At 51.1% G+C, this 22,767-nt stretch overlaps 1 protein-coding gene across 6 annotated transcripts in view; it reads right to left on the bottom strand.

Annotated features, from left to right (window-relative positions):
• The window catches only part of ATG2B (autophagy related 2B), a 5,509,925-nt gene that overhangs the window by 4,337,645 nt on the left and 1,149,513 nt on the right, over window positions 1-22,767 (bottom strand). For all 6 annotated transcript variants that reach the window (XM_069637692.1, XM_069637689.1, XM_069637687.1 and 3 more), the window contains one exon: window positions 9,349-9,445. In XM_069637692.1, coding sequence (XP_069493793.1) covers window positions 9,349-9,445 — 97 coding nt within the window. The remainder of the gene's footprint in view (window positions 1-9,348; window positions 9,446-22,767) is intronic.

A 22,767-nucleotide genomic window follows, 5' to 3' on the forward strand; every position in this document is an offset into this window, starting at 1 on the left:
CCCTGAATTCTGGACCGAACTGGCCAATCTGCGACATCCCGCCAAGGATTCCCTGGTCACAAAAGAACAACCTCTCACAGACCTTAGCCAGTGTATGCTTTTGTTGGCAAGAGCTTCCCTGGACTCCTGCCAGTTCCTTTCCATTTTTGGTACCCCATGGAGATACACACATGCTTGTCCATTCCGACTTTGGTAAGGGGGTTGAGGTGGGCCGCCTCTAAGCCATGTGCCACCGTGGCTCTTTCCCACGATTTTAGGGTGATAGGAACCAGCTTGGCTGTGCCCATGATCCACCCCCCCAATGTGCTGGCTGTTCTTATTGCCCTCCACACTGGGACCTTTTCCAGGGGCCACTTGTGCATTCCCCGACATCAGGCTGGGACTAGACGAAATTGGGGCTATAGGCTCCGGACTCAATGGGGCTTGGTTCTTGGGGAGTGCCAAAGGTATGTCGATTAGAACCTTACACGCAGCCTGGGTATAGATGGACTCCTCCTCCCTCTGTTCCCTCTGTTCCTTTGCCTGAGTAGCTATAAGGGCTGCGAGCATGTTTCTGATGACAACCAGCTCAGCCACAACTTGCTTGCACTTACACCCCCCAAGTGACATATCAGCCTCTAAAGGGGGGTTAAAAGCCAACCCTGCATCCAAATGGGTTATTTGGTGCTTGGACACCCTTGATGTGGACGAGGAAAGGGGAGGGCTGGCCAATGGACTCGCTGTAGGGATCTGCATATTTCCGGGGCTTCTATTGCACGAGGAAAGATTGCGTTCGGGGACATCAACGGATGGACTGCCCTCGGTACTTGAGCAGACCATGGCCGAGCTAGATGGAGACTTTCCCGGCCCAACACCATTTGTAGGGGTGGATGGCGAGGTGAGAACTGTGATGTGATTTTCCGGGGTAGAGCTCGCTGGGGGCGGGCTGCTAACAAGTTCACCCAGACTTACAGAGCCCCCCTCATGATGCACCTGCATCTCCGTCCCAGGGCAGAGAATTCTTTGGATGGGGAGCCCCTTAGGGGGGCTAAGGCTCGGGGTCAGGGCGAGAGGACAGGGTTCTTCAGCTGAAGGTGAGCAGAGCCTTCCTCCGTTAGGCGCTATGAAGGCCTGGGCCACCTGAGACTTTGCGGTTCGATCCTCCCCATTGCGTTGATCCTCATGCGAATTACCCGGATTGAAGGGTAGTGGTCCTTCCCTGGTCCCATGTTCGATGACCATGTTGCTCACCCGTAACAGTAGAGCCCCACAACCCCCTTCTGTCCACACTTGGGGGTGCGGGGGGGAACAACTAGAGCACTCACCCCCAGATACTAAAACAGTGTTCTGGGCGGTCGTGACGCGGTTTTCGGCCGACACACCCTTTTTAACAACGGGACGTGTCCTCTTTATAACCCGTACCTTGTGCTTCGGATTATGCCCACTCTCTTGGAGGGCATGCTCGACACACACCTTGGGACATGGAGGAGGCGGATGAAAGGGTGAGAGAACTGGAAGTGTCAGGGGGGTTTTCCTTGGTTGGCCGTGGGTTTTCATAGTTCTCAGGCTCTTCAGTAAGGACATTTTAGGATCAGCAAGCTTAGCAGACTCAGCAGAGCCTGCGCGAGCAAACAGGCCTGGGCAAACAGTCCCTTCGACGTACACTCCAACGTACACTCGCCTGCACTTACTTCCCTTTTCCTGCTTCTCCTCCTCTCTCGCTGGCGAACCCTAGACAGGCCTCCCGCTGCCGCGCCGAACACCTGCAGCGCCAAACACCGCGCCCTTGCCCCGCCGCGGGCTTCACCGCTGCGGGGCTTGTGGCAGCGCTTGTAGTCCAGGGGGCGTGGCCTCCAGGCCGGAAACGAAGGGGTCCCTCCAGGCACCTGCGGCACCAAACACCGCGCCCTTGCCCCGCCGCGGGCTTCACCGCTGCGGGGCTTGTGGCAGCGCTTGTAGTCCAGGGGGTGTGGCCTCCAGGCCGGAAACGAAGGGGTCCCTCCAGGCACCTGCGGCGCCAAACACCGCGCCCTTGCCCCGCCGCGGGCTTCACCGCTGCGGGGCTTGTGGCAGCGCTTGTAGTCCAGGGGGCGTGGCCTCCAGGCCGGAAACGAAGGGGTCCCTCCAGGCACCTGCGGCGCCAAACACCGCGCCCTTGCCCCGCCGCGGGCTTCACCGCTGCGGGGCTTGTGGCAGCGCTTGTAGTCCAGGGGGCGTGGCCTCCAGGCCGGAAACGAAGGGGTCCCTCCAGGCACCTGCGGCGCCAAACACCGCGCCCTTGCCCCGCCGCGGGCTTCACCGCTGCGGGGCTTGTGGCAGCGCTTGTAGTCCAGGGGGCGTGGCCTCCAGGCCGGAAACGAAGGGGTCCCTCCAGGCACCTGCGGCGCCAAACACCGCGCCCTTGCCCCGCCGCGGGCTTCACCGCTGCGGGGCTTGTGGCAGCGCTTGTAGTCCAGGGGGCGTGGCCTCCAGGCCGGAAACGAAGGGGTCCCTCCAGGCACCTGCGGCGCCAAACACCGCGCCCATGCCCCGCCGCGGGCTTCACCGCTGCGGGGCTTGTGGCAGCGCTTGTAGTCCAGGGGGCGTGGCCTCCAGGCCGGAAACGAAGGGGTCCCTCCAGGCACCTGCGGCGCCAAACACCGCGCCCTTGCCCCGCCGCGAGCTTCACCGCTGCGGGGCTTGTGGCAGCGCTTGTAGTCCAGGGGGCGTGGCCTCCAGGCCGGAAACGAAGGGGTCCCTCCAGGCACCTGCGGCGCCAAACACCGCGCCCTTGCCCCGCCGCGGGCTTCACCGCTGCGGGGCTTGTGGCAGCGCTTGTAGTCCAGGGGGCGTGGCCTCCAGGCCGGAAACGAAGGGGTCCCTCCAGGCACCTGCGGCGCCAAACACTGCGCCCTTGCCCAAGCAACTAATACACAATAGGCACTCAGACACAATAGCACAAGCAAACACTGACCAGAGCTTTGGTATCAAAGTATATAATTATTTATTTAAAAACACACTGTTTGAAACACTCCAGCACTCTTATTGTAAAACACTCTAAACACAGTTACTATTATGATATATACAACCCTTATTCCTTATCAGACAAGTCTTAGTTAACACCACTTATTTCCAGACAGAGGTGAGCGCTTAACTATAGATGGCACTCCAATCAATAAGTTTATGAAGAAGGGAGGGAAAAAGACAGAATATGTGAAGATACACCACTGTAAGATTTTAGGAACACTTTTAGCAAGGCAGAAGAGCAAAAGTCACTTGTGAGCCAAAGTCCATAGGCTGGGCCCACTCTTAGAGAGAGCAGAGCACAAATGCGCCCAAGATCACACAGTTACACTAGGCTTTGAAAGTCTTGCAGAGAGTTCGAAAAGAGTTTAGAGAGGCTCAGAAAAGTTTAGCCAGGGTGCCCCAGGCTAACCCAGGTTCGAAAGCCGGGGGCTAAATCTACCCCGTACAGTCGGTGGCAAGGGAAGCCAGGCGGAACACGGTACCTTAAGTGGGAAGGATCCTCCAGCGGTGGCAGTTGTTCCTGGCAGCGGGTGCAAGTCTCGGCGTCGTCCAGAGGAAGAGAAGATCTCGACTTGGAGGAAAGATGAAGGTCGTTGCACTGCCAGGGAAGAAACTAGCCGCAGAGTTTTCCGGTTAAAGGTATTACCCTTTATTTCGCGGTCGTGGTAAAACGTGGTATTCCGGTTGCTGGGGTGCTTGGCACAGGCAAGCGGCCACGAGATGCGTCGGGAAGGCGAAAAGACGGTGAAACTGGTTATCCCCACCAGTCAAAGGAAGAAGACTCTCCAGCGGGAGATCTCCTCTGTTGTTGGGAAAAGTGGTGAGACGGTCCAGCAGGGCTCCACTGGTGGTGTCGTCATGGCAGGTCGGCTCAGCTTCTCCCTCGTCGGATTCTTAGGTCCTGTGGCGACTTCTGAAGTTCCAGTCCCCAAAGCCCTGCTTTTATGCAGAAACCCCCATTCACTCAGCCTAGCTGTCACTCAAACATGCTAAGTGGTGAGCCGGCCGGCTCACCACTTGGGCCAATCAGGACGGAGTGCGACTTGAGTTGGGCTAGGCAACTCAGTCCAGGGTGCCTAAATCCCCCTCCACCCCTCCTAAGTACCCCAGACAGAGTGGCACCACTTTGGAGGGCTTCTGTGGAGAAGCCCGCCAAAAAGTGGAACAAAGGGCTCGACTTGGGTTGGAGTCACAGAAGAGAACACAAACGCCATTTTAGAACCGAGTTTTGGCAAAAAATACCAACCGGAGAATTAATAATAAATAAATAAACCGGCGGCATGTTCGAGGCTATCGTAATTAAATAAATAAAGATAGTAGCCCCGAACAATGGGAAAATCCCATAGAGAAATATTTGCGGTTGAATATAGAAAGTAGTATCCACTGCCACCAGCCAAAACTCAATCAGGGGGGACGGAGACATGCCCCCTCGACTAATAGACCCCGGGGCAATCGAATTGCCCCGGTCAGTACGTCCACAATATGATGGTTTGTACTGGTTCTGCTCAGAATTCAAGACTAGTAAAGTCAATGGTGACTTTACATGCCCTGGGAGACAGTAGTCAGTCCCAGGGTATGGAGTCTATACTGGGGGGTCACTATGACACCCCTGTGTTACTGCACTGAGGGTGCTGTGTAACACACATCACAAAAACACATGAAGCCCTATGGAGTAAAAGACCCCATAGCCCACTAAACACATCTAGAGTCAAAGGAATGCACTCAAATCATGTCCAAGAGTGAGGGTAAAAAGAGTCTCACTCTTGGCAGGAGAAAAAAATAAACCCCAGAAATCCAGCAAAGCTGCTGGGGGACTCACTAGGTTAGGAAATTCAGCCTAAGCAGAGAATTCTCCCTAACAATGAATGCCCTAGAAGTCCACAGTACCATTTTTTATTCATTTGTTAGGCGCCTAAAGCCCGCAGGAATCGGGGTACCATATAAAGACAGATACATATAACAGAATACAAGACATGGAAGGACAGGACACTTGGCAAGCCAAGACAGAAAGAGGAGCTGTTGCTTAACTAGGAAAAGCCATCTTCATTTGAAAAGGAACATTTTCAACTTCTTTCTGAAAGTGAGGTGATTGGGTTCTAGTCTCAGGTTCGGATGGAGTTTGTTCTAGCTAGCGGCCGCACGGTTGGGAAATGCTCTACCTAGTGTGGGATATATTTACCCACTCAGCAGAACTTCCCCACATCACCAAGCTGCACTTCAGCAGAAACAGCAAAATGGCTGCGCTGGCTCCTGTGAGCACCATTGCCTCACACCAAAACTTCGTTTTGCAGCAACAAAAGGATGGCTGCACTGTTAAATAAAACTGTTAAACTGCATTGGCTGGATTTTGCAAGCTCCCAAAACAGGTTATTCCAGTTGGCTAGGCTAAGGCTTCCCCCAAATGGATCCACCATAAACTTTCAGGACACGAAAGTGATAATTGCTAGGTTGGAAAACTTTGACTATCCAGGACAAAGAAACTTCACATACTAATCAGACTTGGGTCTGGGCCGAGACCTTTTTACAATGGAACTTCTAGGACACGGAGTGTCACTGCGGCATCCAACAACTCGGCTGAACTCTAAAATCTGCGAACTGGCCAATCCTGCCGCAGTCTCTACCTCTCATGTCCCTTCCCAGGCCCTCTGCACGGCACTGGCTTCTCACTTCATCTCTAAAACTCAGCACATCCTGTCCTCATTCTCCTCTCTCCCCCCTCCCTCTACTGCCTACTCTTCCTCTGGCCCTTCTGCAGCCACCTCTCCTCCCTCCTTCTCTGCCTTTCCCCCTGTTCTCAGCAGACAAGGTTTCTAGACAAGTCAAATCTATGAAAGTTTCGCCAAAACAGGTTCACCCCTGTTCCTCCAAAACCATGGAGGACCACATCGACTCCCTGGCTCCTGCCCTGGCCGACTTCTGCAACCACTCCTTCGCCACTGGAGTCTTCCCATCCCCCCTGAAGGACTCACTTGTGCACCCTCTTAAGAAACCCTCTGCCAACCCCTCCTGCCCGGCTAACTATCACCCAATCTCCACCCCTCCCTTTCAGGGCAAACTCCTAGAAAAACTGGCCATCTCCCAGCTTAATCTCCACACTGAATATGTTGGTTGTCTTCATGACCATCAGTCTGGCTTCAGAGCTGCCAGAAGCACGGACACTGCTCTCCTGAACATCTGTGAAGACCTGCTCTACAACCTTGATTCTAACACCCCCTGTGTCCTCATCTTGCTTGATCTCTCTTCTGCCTTTGAGAGGGTCAACCATGCCATCCTGCTCAGATGTCTCCGTGATAACCTGGGTATAATCGGTCAGGCCCTGGCGTGGCTGACTTCTTTCCTCTCTGACCGACCCTCCCAGGTCCAACTTAGGTCCTTCCTCTCCACTATCTTTTTCTCTACCTGTGGTGTCCCCCTGGGGTCTAACCTCTCTCCCTGGCTGTTCAACCTATACCTGACACTTCTTGTCCACTGCATTGCTGCTCTCTGCCCTAATTTTCAGTGCTATGCGGATGACACTCAGCTCATTTTCAGGCTACCTTCGGCCACCTCTTCTCCATCTCTCATCATTGACTGTCTGTCTGCTATCCAGGAGCGGTGTGCCGCCAATGACCTCAGCCTTAATGCTAGTAAGACTGAGATTCTCCTCATCGGTACACCCGCTCCCTCCTTTCCTGTCGCTCTCTGGCCGGTCTCTCTTGGTCCTCCTCCTGCTCCGACCTGCGAGGCTAAAAACCTTGGGGTCATCTTCGACTCCACACTCTCCTTCTCTACTCACATCTCAGACGTCTCTAAGAAGTCACTCTACCAGCTGCACTTCCTCCGAGGTATTCTACCTTTCCTCTCCTTCCCCCAGAAGCTCACTCTCTCCAGAGCTCTGGTTCTCTCTAGGCTGGACTACTGCAACAGCCTCTTTCTAAATCTGCTTACATCTACTCTCCGCCCTCTGCAACTCATCCAGAACAGGACTGCAAGACTTGTCCTTGGCCTCAAGCCCAGGGATTGTATCTCTCCAGGATTTAAATCTCTGCACTGGCTCCCAGTGGCTGCGAGGATCAAGTTCAAAACCCTCTGCGTTGTCCACAAGGCCTTCTGGGGCCTGGGGCCTCAATACCTTCAACTTTCTCTTCATAACTATCTTCCCTCTCGAGCTCTCTTTGCTCATCCTCCTCCAACTCCCTTAGGGTCAGTCGCTTCTCCAAGCAACGAGTTGGTGCTAGATCTCTTTCTTCGGCTGGGGCCTCCCTCTGGAACATCCTCCCTGCCTCCCTGAAACTTGAGGAGAACCACCTTCGGTTTCGGAAGCACCTCAAAACCTTTCTCTTTGCTTCTGCATGTTCTCCTCCTCTCCCCTGCTGACCTGGCTGAAACTGAATCTGCACTGGTTACCTGGCCACACTCTGTTCTATGGCCCAGGTCCCTCCCCCACCAGTCACACACCTGCACTGCTTGCCTGGCAACCCCCACACTTGGGGACTGTTTCCCTACAGTCCCACTACCAGCACTTGACACCTGATGTCTGCACTTGCCACCTGCTGGCCGTTACTTTTACTTATTGTTATTATTCTATGCCCATGTACTGCACTGTCCCTTCCCCCATCCCATGCACTTGCGCGATCTGAATGACAACTGGCCTTGCAGGATCATTGTTTCTCCTCCCTTTGTTCCCCCTCCCTTGCCTCGTTGTGCCTTGAAACACGTGTGTATAGGCGCGTTATAAATGCCATATCAGATCATAAGGTTTTGTCTAGGGGTCATTTTCCCCTGAGAGCGTCTAGAATATGCTCCCTGCCCCTGTGTGATACTGCATCAACTCAGTCCTCCGTCCGCCACTAAGGTCTGCCCTGACCCTAAACCAATCTGGCCTGCTAGGACCTGCCTATTCACTAGAGATAAGGTGTCCACCCGATTCCCACCCTCTTCCTCAGGTTTGATGCAGGTTTTTTACGCTCTAGCAGGTACTGTGCATCTTCAGCTGACTCCTAGGAGTTGACTTTGGCCAGCCCCGTCAACCTGTCCTCTAGTAACTGCCTTCACAGATGCTAACCCCTGCCCAAGAAACAACTTATTTGCACACAAGGTCTGCCAGCACAACCACCCCCTTCTAGCGTCCACCTTCCTTCTCCAACCACCTGCATTCTCATTAAACCTTAAGCACGCTACTCTCTTCAAACACTTCCCTCAAGCTCCTACTCAAACACCCCAAACTTCAAGCACTTATACTCTGATTGCCCCTCCCCTAAAGTAGCTAGAGAAACGTGCTGCACCTGGGTGGTATGGGCTATCTTAGTTTTGGATTGGCAACATGTGCTTAGAATCAGGTGGAATGTGGAAGCATGGGCCCAGCGTTACCTTAATGCCAACAGCCATTTTGGATTTCAACTGCGGCTGACGTTCTCTCCCTATGGAAGCTGTGGTGAGTGCGCCGGTTTCTTTTCAGCAGCCTCTAGTTTGTCAGAGTATACAACATGAGGAAGTAAGTTCCCAGGAAAGCCTTTCCACTCTAGGAAATGTGTGTTGGGAGAAATTATAAGTCACGTCTCCCGCTGCATTCATTGTAATAGGAATAGGATGTATCTGCACAAGTTCTGTGGACCGGACTGGAAGTGCCTTCCTTCAATGTTCGAGTTTCAAGAGTACCAGTGTCAGTCTCAGAGACCACACTAGAATGAATGCTTGATTTCTGTGCTTAGGCGCTGTTGCTTAAGAAATTAAAACACTGTGTCTTCATATTTCTCATTCAGCATTGCTGGATAAAACAATAAAGCAGAATTACCATCAGGAATCGTACTTCGACTCGGCACAAGTGCTGTGGGTAACTGAATCTTTATAATGCCCATTCATTTCTGAGCCCTGAAGTTTGGATCCCTAAAAGGGACAAGTGTCTTTTTTGATCCCATATGATCGACTTTGGATGAATGAGAAGGAACAAACTCTCGAGAATCAAGGATTGAAGAATGGACCTACCTGCTAAGCTAGGCTGGAGAAGTCCCTCCCCTTAGACATTAACAACCCATGCCTCTCCGGAGAGAGAGGAGTTACTGCTCCGTCACACTACCAATTTAGAGAGTTTAGACTAATTTGATGGGCACACTGTTTTCATACCAAAGTCAATGGTCTTTTGAAAAATCTCCAGAGCAGGTGTCTGAAAAATCTTCATAACAGTGTGGCACAAATTCATATATCTGCAAACAGAGCAGTGTAGTGCAACCAAGATTGAATTCATGGACTATGACAAATGTTTTGAATGTTGCAGTGTTGTGAACAACAATGCCAAAACTGTTCTCATACTCTAACTTTGTTTAAACAATGGTTTATAACAATTCAAACAGTTTTTGACACATGTAATATAGGATTTTCACTTGCCTGGCCCGGCAATGGTTGCCAAAGTCTCCAAGAGAAGATGTACCTGCCGCGGTGAGAGGAACATATGGAAAGATTCAACATGACCATCTACATCACACTATAAAAAAAAAAAATGTGTTAGTATTACATTCTTTCTCATATCACTCAAACTTGCCATCTTCAAAAATGCAAAGATAGTTACAAAATTAGGTACACAGTCTTATAAACTTTTTGAGACCTTAAAATGCGTTCATACAATCATTTTACTAACCAAAAACATCTAAGAAATCTAGAATTAATGTTAATTAAGCAAAGTGCGACATGGCATGAAGAGGTACTATTGATGGAAAGCTATGCCAGATTGGTCCTCATTACGAGTTCCGCGGTTACTCGTTGGGGCTACCAGCGGGCTGCCGCCGAACTGGTAACACCGTTTCCGACGCCTGAGATCCTGGTACCACTGGGACATCAAGTCCCAGCGGCCCGGCATATCAGCTGACGGAAAGTGCAGTCCCCATTCCCATGGAGTCCCATAAGACTCCATGGGAATGGGGATACGGAAGCACAGGCACTGCCACTGCTTCTTTGATAACTCTGCCTAGCAGGGCCGTTTCGTCCGGCAGGTCAGACCTGCCAGGCTCAACAGCCCAGGAAGGCAGTGTTGGAGTGTGCGGTCCGGAAAGGGCGCGGTACGGTGCTACCGGCATCCTTATTTCCGGACCAGCACACTTGTAATGAGGCACAATGACCTCTCTACGTCACTTCTGTAGAAAATTCGTCACCAAACAACCTCTCTAATTTAGATATGCAGAACATGACAGCAATCTGCGTATAATGAAGTTCACACAAAGGAAAAGCAGTGAAAGGAATAATGAAATGACTACTAAAAAATACATTAATTTTAACTGCAACTAAACATCATATGTATGCACCTCTTTTCATTAATCCATGTTACTTTCACAGTACTAATGATAATGTGTGATGGTCTTTAGCAAACATTAACTATATTGTTCAGTTATGCAGAGTGGTGCATTTCATATGTTTCGATTATACGGATTAGGGAAACGGGTTGAAACTTGCTGTTAAAATAGTAGGTTGCGTTGAAACAGAAACCAACATCTGTGTTATCTCATAGGACAGTGACAGAATCTACAGCTGCAAAGGGCCCGATAAATAATGCAATGATTATCCCTTCATTAAAGTTGCCAGAAATGGCTAGAAGCAAAGCAGTTTAACTCCTTAAGTGCCAAGGACGAGCTATCTCGTCCTTGACATTACCCTCGAGTAGCCAAGGACAAGATAACTCGCCCTTTTAGGCACTTCGTTTTGTGTGATCCCAGGATCGCAAAAACCTAAATCCAACCCCCAGGCTATGTGTGGGGGAGGCCCCCCCTCACGGCCGGATGTTGAATTACCTTCAGTTTCACGTCGGCGTATGTAATGCACGCAGACATGAAACTGAAAGTAAAGGCACTGCAGCAGCCATTTTTTCGGCTGCTGCAGTGAAGAGAGAAGGTAAGCGCACTTCTCCCTCTCCCTCTATCTCTGGCTTTTTTGAGCCGATGAGATCGAGGGAGGTGTCGTTGGAAAGGGGAGACTCTTCCCCTTTCCAACAACACCTTTTCTTGAAGCACTGCTGGGCGCAGAGCAATGCCACTGGACCACCAGGGATACGTTTGTGACGGGGGAAAAGGGGCTGCTTACTATGTGAGCAGCCCTCTCCCCCCCCGTCCCCCAAAGCATGGGGCCACACCTATGGAGACCCCTGGGGACAGATGAGTGATCATCTGCAACAAATGTAACAGAGATTTGGGTGGGGGGGCCACTAGCCACTAGGTATTTCTTTTCCATGAAAGGGGGGCCCTCCCCGCACCCTAAGTGGATGGGGAGGCACCCCTTCTAGCCCTCCCTGGAGGCAGATTTCTGCCCCATCTACCCCTAGGGAGGACTACATGAGGGCCACCAGGAAAATGTGGGCAGGCCCCCCAAAGGATGGGGCCTGCAGGTTAGGGCCCATCTGCCCCTAGGGAAGGGCCTAAACCAAAAAGAATAAGAAATGGGTGGTTTTGGAGGAGTGCCCCCCCCACTAGACCACCAGAGACATTTTATATGGAAAGGGGGGTGGCCCTCTCCCCCTAACCCCAAGTGAATGGGGGGGGGCACCTCATGCAGCCCTCCCTGGGAGCAGAATTCTGCTCCTAGGAAGGGCCATCTGCCACCCTGGAGGACTACATGAGGTGCCCCCTCCATCCAATATCCAATTAGGGGGAGAGGGCCACCAGGAAAGTGTGGGCAGGCCCCCAAAGGATGGGGCCTGCAGGTTAGGCCCCCCTGGGGCAGATGGGTGCCCATCTGCCCCTAGGGAAGAGGCCAAACATTTTAAAAAAATACAAAGAAAAGAATGTGTGGTTTTGGGGGGGGGGGTCTGGGCCCACTAGACCACCAGGTCTAGTGGCCCTCTCCCCCTCCAATCAAAATGGAGGGGGCCATCTCATGCAGCCCTCCCTGGGGGGCAGATATCTGCTCCTAGGAAGGGGCATCTGACCCCAGGGAGGGCTGCATGAGATGCCCCCCCATCCATTTGGGGTGGGGGGAGAGGGCCACCACAAAACGTGGGACAGGCCCCCCAATGGATAGGGCAGTAGGGTTTGGGCACCCTGAGGGCAGATTGGTACACTAATCTGCCCATCTGCCCCAAGGGAAGTTGGGTAAACAAAAACACATTTTGAAAATGGTAGGATGCATTTTAGGGGAGCCTGAGGGGCACCCTTAACCACCAGGGAATTTTGTAATGGAAAGGGGGGTGGCCCTCTCCCCCCTACCCTAAGTGGATGGGGGCATTTCATGTAGCCCTCCCTGGGGGCAGATTTCTGCCCCTAAGAAGGGGCAAATGTATTTTTACTTGGGGGGTGAGGGTCAGTAGACCACCAGGGACGGCTTGAAAGGGAGGCCATGATCGGAGAGTAGTAGTGATTTGTTTTTGCTGGGGTGACTGTAGGTAAAAAAAAAATAATTGGTTTGTTTACAGCTTTTTCTACACAAGCGGCTTCAACGTTATGTGCGTACTGTTTTTTTATTATTCTACGGTTAGGGCCCATTGTCAGTGGGGTGGGTGAGACTGGGGCTGGATTGTTGCTGTTGTGGGCGGGAGTGGGCCGCCTGAGGAGATATTTTGGTGGGCTGGGACACAATTGCAGGGGCAGGCCACAAATTGCCCCCAAATACCAGCATAACATTGGTGTTTCCCTGGGAGCAGATGTCTCCCATGTGGGATGACCGTCCGCAAGCCCAGGCTGCACCTCTGCCTGTGCTACGCTACAGATGTCACCTCCGGGGAGGAATGGGGATCCTGATGGGGCTCCCTTGGTCTGCCGCTGCACTTGGGTATGGTCAACCCACATAGGAGACGGGTACCCAAGGCCAGGTACGTGATCCCCAACCATTCTGGTATTCTGGCTGGCCTGGTTACAGCTTCTACCTCTGGGAAAGGACAGGGAATGTCCTGGGCCTCCCGGGAACCACTGATGGGCTTGGGGACGTTCAACCCACACTGTGAGTCAGCCGCCCAAGGCCAGGGATATGACCCCCTACAACCCTTGAGCTCTGGCTGGGTTGTGTTACAGCTTCTCCGCTCCGGGAAAGGATGGGGACCCGGCTGAGGCTCCCTGGGACTGCCGCTGCACTTGGGGATGGTCAACCCACATGGTAAACGGATGTCCAAGCCCGGGGACCTCACCTCCAACCGTCCTGGAGTTCTGGCTGGGCTGTAACACAACCCAGCCAGAGCTCCAGGCTGGTAGGGGGTCATATCCCTGGCCTTGGGCGGCTGACTCCCATGTGGGTTTTAACGCCACCAAGCCCAGCGGTGGTTCCAGAGAGGCCTGGGACATTCCCTGTCCTTTCCCAGAGGGAGAAGCTGTAACGCAGGCCAGCTAGAATACCCGGAAGTTTGGGGATCACGTACCTGGCCTTGGGCACACATCTCCCATGTGGGTGGACCATCCCCAAGTGCAGCAGCAGTCCCAGGGAGCCCCGGTAGATTCCCCTTCCCTTTCCGGAGGTAAATTCTGTAACGCATCCCAGTCAGACCTCCAGGATGGTTGGGGTGATGTCCTTGGCCTTGGGCACCCTTCTCCCATGTGGATCAACCATTTCCAAGCCAGGATGGAGCTCTAACTGGGCTGTGTTACAACCTTTCCCTCCGGGGAAGAATGGGGACCCTGCCGGAACTGCCACTGGTCTTGGGCACAGTCGACCAACATGGGAGAAAGCCACCCAAGGCCAGGGACATCACCCCGAACCACCCTGGCGCACAGGCGGCCTCCGATACAGAATTTCCCTTGGTCGAGGGAAGGGGACCCTGCCGGGGCTGCCTGGAGCGGCTGCACTGCTTGAGGAAGGTACACAAACACAGTAAACGGATATGCAAGGCCGGGGACATCCCCTCCAACCGTCCTGGAGTTCTTGCTGGCCTTTGTTTACAGCTTTTCCCCTCCCCGGCTTTGGACATCCATTTATCATGTGGGTGTACTGTTGCCAAGCACAGAACAAGCTCCAGGGAGCCCCGGCAGGGTCCCCTTCCCTCCCCCAAGGGAAATTCTGTATAACAGCCCAGCCCGCGCTCAAAGATAGTCAAGGCTGATGTCCCTGGCCCTGGGCGGCTGTATCCCATGTGGTTTCACCATCCCCAAGCCCAGCAACGGTGTCAGGGAGCTCCGGTAGGGTCCCCGACTTTTCCCGGGAGGAAGAAGTTGCAAGGCAGCCAGCCAGAACTCCAGGAAATTCAGGGCTATTGTCCCTGGCCTTGTGCAGCTGTCTCCCATGTGGGTTGGCCATCCCCAAGTGCAGCGGCAGTCCCAGGGAGCCTCGGCAGGGTCCCTGTCCTTTCCCAGAGGGGAGAAGCTGTACGCAACCGAGCCAGAGCTCTAGGGTGATAGGGGGTCATATCCCTAGCCTTGGGAGGCTGACCTCCATGTGGGTTGAACATCCCCAAGCCCAGCATTGGTTCTAGGGAGGCCCGGGACATTCCCCATCCTTTTCCGAAGGGAGAAGCTGTAACGCAGGCCAGCCAGAGCTCCAGGAAAGTTGGGGGTAATGTCCCTAGCCTTGGGCACCTGTCTCCCATGAGAGTATTTCCCGGGGCTTGTGGGTAATACATTCTGGGGTGATTTGCACATGTCAGACATCTGTGGATTCCCACGGGTGGATTCCGACAGGTGTCTTCTTTTCTGAAGTGCATGGGGTTCCCCGTTTTCCTTTGTGGCTTTGACACCCTTGGCCCAAATCTATAGGTTGTTGCCCCAAACCCATTGGGGGTTACCAGTGGTTTAGGCTTTTCCCTTTGCGTCCAAGTAGGTGCACCCACACATGTGAGGTACCGTTTTCGTTGGGACACCTGTGGGAACGCGGCAAGGTACGACATTTGTTGGGTTTGCGTGGTTTTCATAACGTTTCGACCCATTTGCTGCTGCCCTTTGTCACACAACCCTTACATTTCCCAAATGTGACCTACATTTAGTTGCTGCTTTAGGCACTATACACTTTTGTAACCTGCACAAGTCACCTATCCTTCAGAAGGTCTGCCTGTGCTCTTTCAAAAAATGTATGCTTGCCCTTCCTCACCACATTTGTTTTCCTTATTTACACATGCTAAGTACGTCTGGTTAGGCCATAAGCATAAAACTCCTGTGTACCATGGCTCCGTTTTTGGCTTGTGGTGTTCCTCGTTTTGTGAAACATTACAAAAAATGTGTGTTTTCCTAACTGGAAGAGTCGGGGGAATGTAGCGGAGCATTGTTTTTCTCAAAATTCACAGAAGCCATTGCCTTACAGGGCCAACCATGTCCACCACATATCTTTTTTTCTTTAATTTTCCCGGTTTTTCCCCAAACTATGGAATTTTTCCCTACATAGTTGTTGCCTGACCTACGCAAGTCTCCCCTTCCTAAACTTGGAATTTTGTCTACTTTTCAGAAATGTATGCCTTTCTGTCCTCCCATTCAGCTTTCCTACCCTTTTCTTTCATTCCGTCCACGCATGTCCTATTGGAAAAAAAGGCCAAAATCGCCTTCCTCTCACAAAACGGTTGATAACTATTTCAAAATAAGTTTTTTTTCGTTTCCACTCAACCTGTTCTTGAAAGCTGGGAAAATGGGGAATTTTCTGAAAAACCCCAAAATGTTCTCCCTTTTTGGTTATTTTCTCTCACCCCCCCCCCCCCTACAGCAAACTGGGTAGCGTTACGACCACCTACATGTGAGAAAAAAAGGGGCCAAATTTGGCAGAGATATCTCATGTAACAAAAATGTTACAAGGGATTGAATGGCGACATACCGAAATCACCAAAAAATGCCTTGGCACTAGGGGGCGGGGGAACCCATGGCAGTTAAGGAGTTAAGAGAAAACTCCTGCTATACAGATGTTCTGCATAGTGTACATCAGGAAGGGGAACATAATGAGACAGTACAAGCAGTAGTAAATCCGTATTCTACGCAAGTCTCTGGCAGTGCTAGCCCCACTATAATTGTGCCCCCTGGGTTCTCTCACCAACCCAGGCAATTGTCCTCACTTAATGAGGAGATGAAATAATTAAGGGGATCAACAGGAATACAAGGGTCAAGGTGTCTCAAAGAGATAATTATATGAGAGATGAGTATCTGATTCATGAAAGTGTCATATAAACTATTAACTCTCTAAACCGTTTGACATTATGTAATCAAAGCTGATGGCAAAGCTCAAACATATGCCAATTACTCACACTCTTACAACAATAAAGAAAATGTTTTCCCAATCGTATGTCTAGCTCTTGTGGTCAGACACCTTGTAGCAAATTCTGAGCTACTTAAAGTGTTAACTAACAGATATTCCAACTTGCCACCAAAAAGATCTATCAAACCATAAATTGTGGAAAAAAAAGACTAGTCAGCATAGTGACTTATACCCACATTGGAAAACAGTAGTGTTGGCCCAACTCCCAGAGGAAGAACAGTAAGAAAACACATGCCCTATTTTTAGTGAGTTTAGCTCAAGGGTAACGCTAATAAAGGATAACAGAAGGGAATATTGTGTTTCATTGGTTAATACATGCTTCCACTGGTTAATGCACAAACAGAGGTATCTTTCTATTATACACTCAGATATATTACGTGTCAAAAGGTTTTCTGACCCCATGGATCCTAATTTTAATGTAACAGAATTAGAGATGTTGAATGACTTTCTAACCTAGTGGCTAGTGAATTTGGAGCATTGCCTGCCTCATGGTCATACATCCAGATTAGGGGGGGATCTTGAAGGCAGTTGTAGCTGCCACATATACTCCAAACAAAAAACACAAGCAAGGGAAGGTGTTCAATCAGTGTGCCACCCCATTCCCAACAGGTCTAACTATATCAGCCTGAAATAATAAGGAAAGTTCTAAGCTCAATACTGTATGCACTGCCACTTAATTGCTTTAAAGGAATAGTTTGCATAAAAAAATGTATTGTCCCGCAGTGCCCGAGCAAGATGTCGTTTGTGGTGCTAGAGCTCTGCAGAAGGCAGCTGTAACACCGGCAAATTCAACAGTTTTGCCCGTCCAGTTTACAGTCGTATCGCTTGAAATGGCAAGTTTACACATCAAGGATAAGTCTGATGCCCTTCTTGATCACCCAGCTGCTCAGGTGAGCGAAAACGCAACGCATGTGTCCTGAGAGCAGCGGCCGGCTCCTGGCGGGATGGCGGACACTGCAGCCTTGAATTGTTAATCCGGGGAAGAGCTTCAACACTAGGCGGCCAGGAGGCAGAGGCGTAGCCAACAACCTCCACAGACGATGCATCAGGGTAGTGTAATGGCCCCTGTTTATGGAGGAGCGCTGCGGGGGTGAGTAACGTATGCCATCTCTCTCACCCTATGGCGCTCCGGATCTCCACGGCGAGACAGACAGACAGACAGACAGACAGACAGACAGACAGACAGACAGACAGACAGACAGACAGACAGACAGACAGACACACACACACACACACACACACACACACACACACACCCCCCCCCCCCCCCCCATTCGGATCCGAACAGAACAGGCTCTTCCTGTAGTTCCCTGGCCCAATCCCTGACCCTGCTAAAGAAGCCATAGCTCTCAACTCACACGCTTTTGGTTCAACGGCCTTTGCAACAATAAATGGTAGAGAGCTATGAGAAGCGGACCGGTGGTGCCCCTATCTTCCCCCATGTCAAGTGGGCATGCTTCATGACATCAGGCCGGGGCTCTTGTTGAGCTCTTCATGGGGCTGGATGCCTCAGCAGGACATGAGTAAGCATATTTCGGGGATAACTGAGTTGGGGAAACGCCACCCTGATAAAAGACACCAAATGTCACGGCAATAAGGCCAAACCAGGGGGAGTAAAAGTAACAGTCACTCAACGCATTACTAACCAGGGAGTGGGGGAGCTTCTGGCAGGCATGATGGCAGAGGTAAAAAAGATATAACAGTGGAACATTGCCTGTGGTATCCCCACCCACATCCTCTGAAACAGAACTCTGACAGCTGCACGTAAACCCTACAGATCAACACATGCATCACCCCCTGTGCGACATCACAATATCCGTTGGTCGAGAACCCCTCTATCACCATGGCAATGCATAACTGGCTGATACGGACACTATAAACGCTCAAGCAGCAAACAAAGGGGTGCCATTTCCCGCTGCTCATTTGCAGACCCTACAGGGGTCCTACGCAAGCAAAACTGCACACATCAACTAACCTGCACTGCGCCAACTTAATACAACACCATAACTGAGCTGCCCATGAGAATGACTGGGCTTACCTAAGCAAACTGGGGTGGAGGCCAAAAACATCTTCAGCGAGAAAACCTAGCCGATTACCATCCCTGCCCGTGTGTCCACCATTGACAGCTGCATCAGAAGCAAGTGGGACCTTGGCAGAAGTAACTGGGCTCTTGACCTGTCAACTTGCACTCGTTAAACCCAGGAACCGCAATTGCTTATGGGCACGCCAAACCCTATTTCCCATCTGACAGCCTGGCGGGGGGTTATGGCAAGGAACCTACCCGGCAACAACAATGGAGACACAGCACCAGACTCTACTAAACCACTCCTACGATGGTCAACACAGCAGCACGCAAAAATGGATGTACAAAATCAACTACAGACACTTCTCACGGAAATGAGAGCAATTGGCCATAGCACTCAAGAAACACATTTTACAGTGCTGGAAATCAAGCGAGATATTCAGGATATACAAACCCGCCTCACCGCCCAAGCAGAACGCACAACCGACAATGCACAGAGAATAAGAGCACTTGAGGATAACAGCGCAGTGGCAGCCACTAACCTAGATGGCCTCAAAGAAAGTGCAGCGTCTCGGGGTGAAAGTTGAAAACCACTCTCAACGTAACAACCTCTGAATCATCGGCCTCCCCGAACAAGCAGAAGGCTCGGACCTCGAGGCGTTTGCATATTGACTATTCTTACACCACTTGCATATCCAGGATTCACGCTCATATACAATTGAACGAATCCACAGAATCCCAAAAGCGGCTGCAGGAGACCGCCCAGGACCCATTACAAAGTGGCTTCTTAACTTTCAACATAAGGTAGCCATACTCCGTGCCTACAAATCTGTGGGTACAATAAGAGCGGAAGGGTCAGAAATCCACATTTTCAATAACTACTCCGTTGAAGTGTCCCGCGGAAGGAAAAGGGTTGCTCGACTATTCAGAGCACTTCAAGGCACATCCCACACATTTTATCTGAAATTTCCTGCAGTCTGGTGCCTCCTACTGGAAAAAAAATGGCACTCATTTGACGACCCAGAAGACGCCTGATGCCTGCTAAAACAACAAGACCTCGTCTTCACGGAATTGTACGATTGGACTGAAAAAAAAGGTCTGACCGTACAAAAAGTCCAAAAAATGCTACCACCAAAGGTTCTAACACCAAAAGTTCAAACCTTTGGTGGTAGCATTGTAGGTAAGTATTACAAAAAAAGACTGCAGGGGAGTCCCCCGCAACTCCCAGAAAAAAAAAATAAAAAAGAAAAGAAAAGGACCCTGCTGCGCCAATTCCATGTCACAGAAGTGAAAGGGAACTGGCGCTGCAAGGGCACAGCGTGAAGAGAAGTTAAGTAGGGTTTGTTTATGTTGGGGGCGTGGGTGGGGGTGTGTTGAGGGTGTGGGTGGGGGGTGTCGTGGGTGTGTTGTGGGTTTGGAGGTGTAGGGGTATTGAACGTGTGTTCGCATGGGAAATGTATGAACTTTTTGTGGTTCATACATGTCACATGCAAACCTTTGGGCCGTGGGAAAATCAGCCGCGGTCGGATCACACAGATCCGTCTTCACTGATTTTCCTGTTGATAATGAGGAGAGACCAACCCACCAAATGGAGGCCGTGCAATGGCAACTCCAACAACAATGGCAACTCCAACGACGACGACCACGGGGCAAGCGACAACGCACAGGCAGACGACCGAATGGCCCTAACCGCATAGACCCCCTACCGTCAACATGATGGGTCCGTCCCCATACTGTTTTTCCCCAACCAATGGTGCCTTGCAAGGGTATCTTAGCATGTTTCATTTACAAGGATAATATACCCCGTTATTCACCCAAGAACAGGTCATTGGGCAGTGTTCGTGCTGGTAGAGAGATTCCCAGACCCACCTTTGTTTTGCATAAAATAACTTTGGGTCTCACCCCAAGTTACCAGGGCGATCCAGACGTGGAACGCTTGCTCGCTGTTCTTAGAGAGGCAGAGCTCCACCTCACTGATGATGCCCAGCAAGGCTGAAACACGTGTATGGGGTTGCTGTTGGTACTCTTGTTCAGAGGAGAATTGGCTAGCATTTCGGTGCTGGACTGCCCCCGGGCAGGACAAACACTGATATGCGGGCACATTTCTTCTCTGTGAAAAAGACAGTGAGCTAAATACTTGGTAGAGTCTCTCCCAGGGGTTATTCACCCAATAACAGGTCATTGGGCTGTGTTTGTGCTGGTAGAGAGATTCCCAGACCCCCCTTTGTTTTGCCCGAGAGAAACTATACAACCAATGATGATAAATCTACTTGCCTAGATCGTTTGAACCCGAGCGACAGGCAACAAACTAACCTGCCTTCTTATTGGAACAAACCCCTTCCGTCTTCCCCCCACCAGAGTCCTCGAGTAAAACTGGCAGCCCCCGATGATTCCTACCATCATGCCTGAGGGGTGGCTGAGATTTGCTCGCTCTCTCCCATCTTTCTCAGTACATGGGCTTTTGAGAAGCGGTATTGGGATACTGTTTGTCAGTCCCAATGATTTAAAAAAAAATAATTTTAATTTAAACAAACACAACAACCAAAGCAAACAGAACAGTGAATTCCATTCTTAATATATATCACAACATGTTTAACCACTGTTACCCCCTCCCCCTGAGCTTACTTTCCATCACCTACCACGGTCGTCACCCCTTGGGGTGTCCCCTCACCCTCCGAAGGATCCTCCTCATCGAGGGCAGTTGAGATAGGATGCGACAAGGTTGCTACCAAATGCCTCCAGGCTCCCAGTGTCTCTGCTTCTTCTTCCCCTCCCCTATCGGCCGCCTCACTCCATACCACTGTTTCGGTGTCCACCCATTTCTGAAGGTCATGCCACCATACGTCCACTCTCAGTCGATTTGTTGCTTTCCACCCCATGGCAATTCTGCACTTGGCCAGTATATAGGCCAGGTCCTTGAGTTTGCTGACATGTGCTAGCTTACGTGATCTAGAGAATTCCCCCAACATGCATGCCCACACAGATTCCACATCTAATTTGATCCCTTTCTCAGACAAGAGGTGAGCCGCCTCCCCCCAGAATTTCCTTATTTCAGGATACGTCCAGAACATGTGTATTATACCTGCATCCACCTCCCCGCATTTGGGGCAGGTTTGTATCCTGGCATTCTTGAACCTAGCAATCCTCTGGGGGCAGGGGGTCAAGTATGCTCTATGCATGATATATAGCTGGATTTGTTGCAGCCGTGTATTTCTAGATACCTTCTTGTGGTATCTCTGAACCGTCATCCACAACCCATCATTCATGGTTTCCCCAGCTTCCTCTTCCCAGTCCCTTCTCAGCTGGAGCACCTCCTTCCCCACCTTTGACATCCTTAGTTCATAGATTCGGGAGATCTCATGACCTCCCTCTTATATATCATAAAATGTTTCTATGGCCATGGCAGGAGGATCCTCCAATTCTATTTCTGACCATGTCTCGTTTACCTTCCGCACCAGCCTAGTATAGGCAATGTATTGTCCCCGGTTTCTGCCGTGAGTCAAATGCCACTGCCTTCCCCTCATGCCAGATGTCCCCTAACGTTGCTATTCCGATCCGTTCCCACAGCTTGCGCACTACCATACTCAATTGCTCGTCAACTCCTTTCAAGGTCACTAGCGGCACTTGTGGGGTGCACAGGGTTGGGTTCCCCATGACACAACATGTTCTTCGCCAAATCTTCCAACCAAGGTCTAACAATCTCACCTCCCTGCCCTGCTGTGGCTTCGGCACACATATCCATTCTTTCAAAAAGAACAGGCCACACTCAGCCCGTAGTAGTCTGGACTCCGATGTGGAGTCTTCCGATAACCATTCTGATCACGTATTGCAACTGACTGGCCGGATAGTAAACCTTGAAGTTGGGCAGTTTAATGCCCCCTTGGTCATATGTGTTCTGAAGCTTCCACAAGGACCCTCTGCACATGCCTTCAAGCTTGACGAAGAAGCGCCTCAGTATCATGTATGGTATGTTCCCGAAAAAATGCAGCAATCTAGGCAACACTACCATCTTCAGTAACGCTACTCTCCCCATCATGGCCAGAGGGAGCTTAGCCCAAAACCTCATACTATTCTGGAGCTTAGCCAGTGCCTTCTCAGTGTTATGCTTATATTCGGATCCAGCTGTGTGATATACATCAATCCCCAGGTACCTGAAGATTCTGGTCTCCCATTGTATCTGTAGTACCGGCAGTTTCTCTCGAAGTATCCCTCTGTACCTGCCTAGTGGAAATATACTTGACTTTCTAGGGTTCACCGTTATGCCTGACAGCGCTGCATATCTCTCCATCACTTCTAGTATTTATTGTAAGTTCTCCTCCAGGTATCTTAGGTATAGTAGTATGTCATCAGCATACATTGATATTAGATGTTGCCCTTCCTTTGTGCTGATCCCTACCTCATCATATTGCTGTCTCAGGTACATCGCCAGGGGCTCCAACGCCAAAATAAACAGCATTGTGGACCACAGGCATCCCTGTCTAGTACCCCTTCCAAGCTGCCATCGCTCTGAGACCGTCGCTCCCGTTTTAACCCGGGGCAGGGGCGCACTGTATAATAGCTGTGCCCATCTCAAGTACGTGGGCCCGACCCCATACTCCTTCAAGACGGCCAACAGCCAAGGCCACTTGACCGAGTCAAAGACCTTCACT

This window comes from Ambystoma mexicanum, chromosome 14 (genome assembly GCF_040938575.1).
Source record: "Ambystoma mexicanum isolate Mex_15411 chromosome 14, UKY_AmexF1_1, whole genome shotgun sequence".
Taxonomy (NCBI): Eukaryota; Metazoa; Chordata; class Amphibia; order Caudata; family Ambystomatidae; genus Ambystoma; species Ambystoma mexicanum.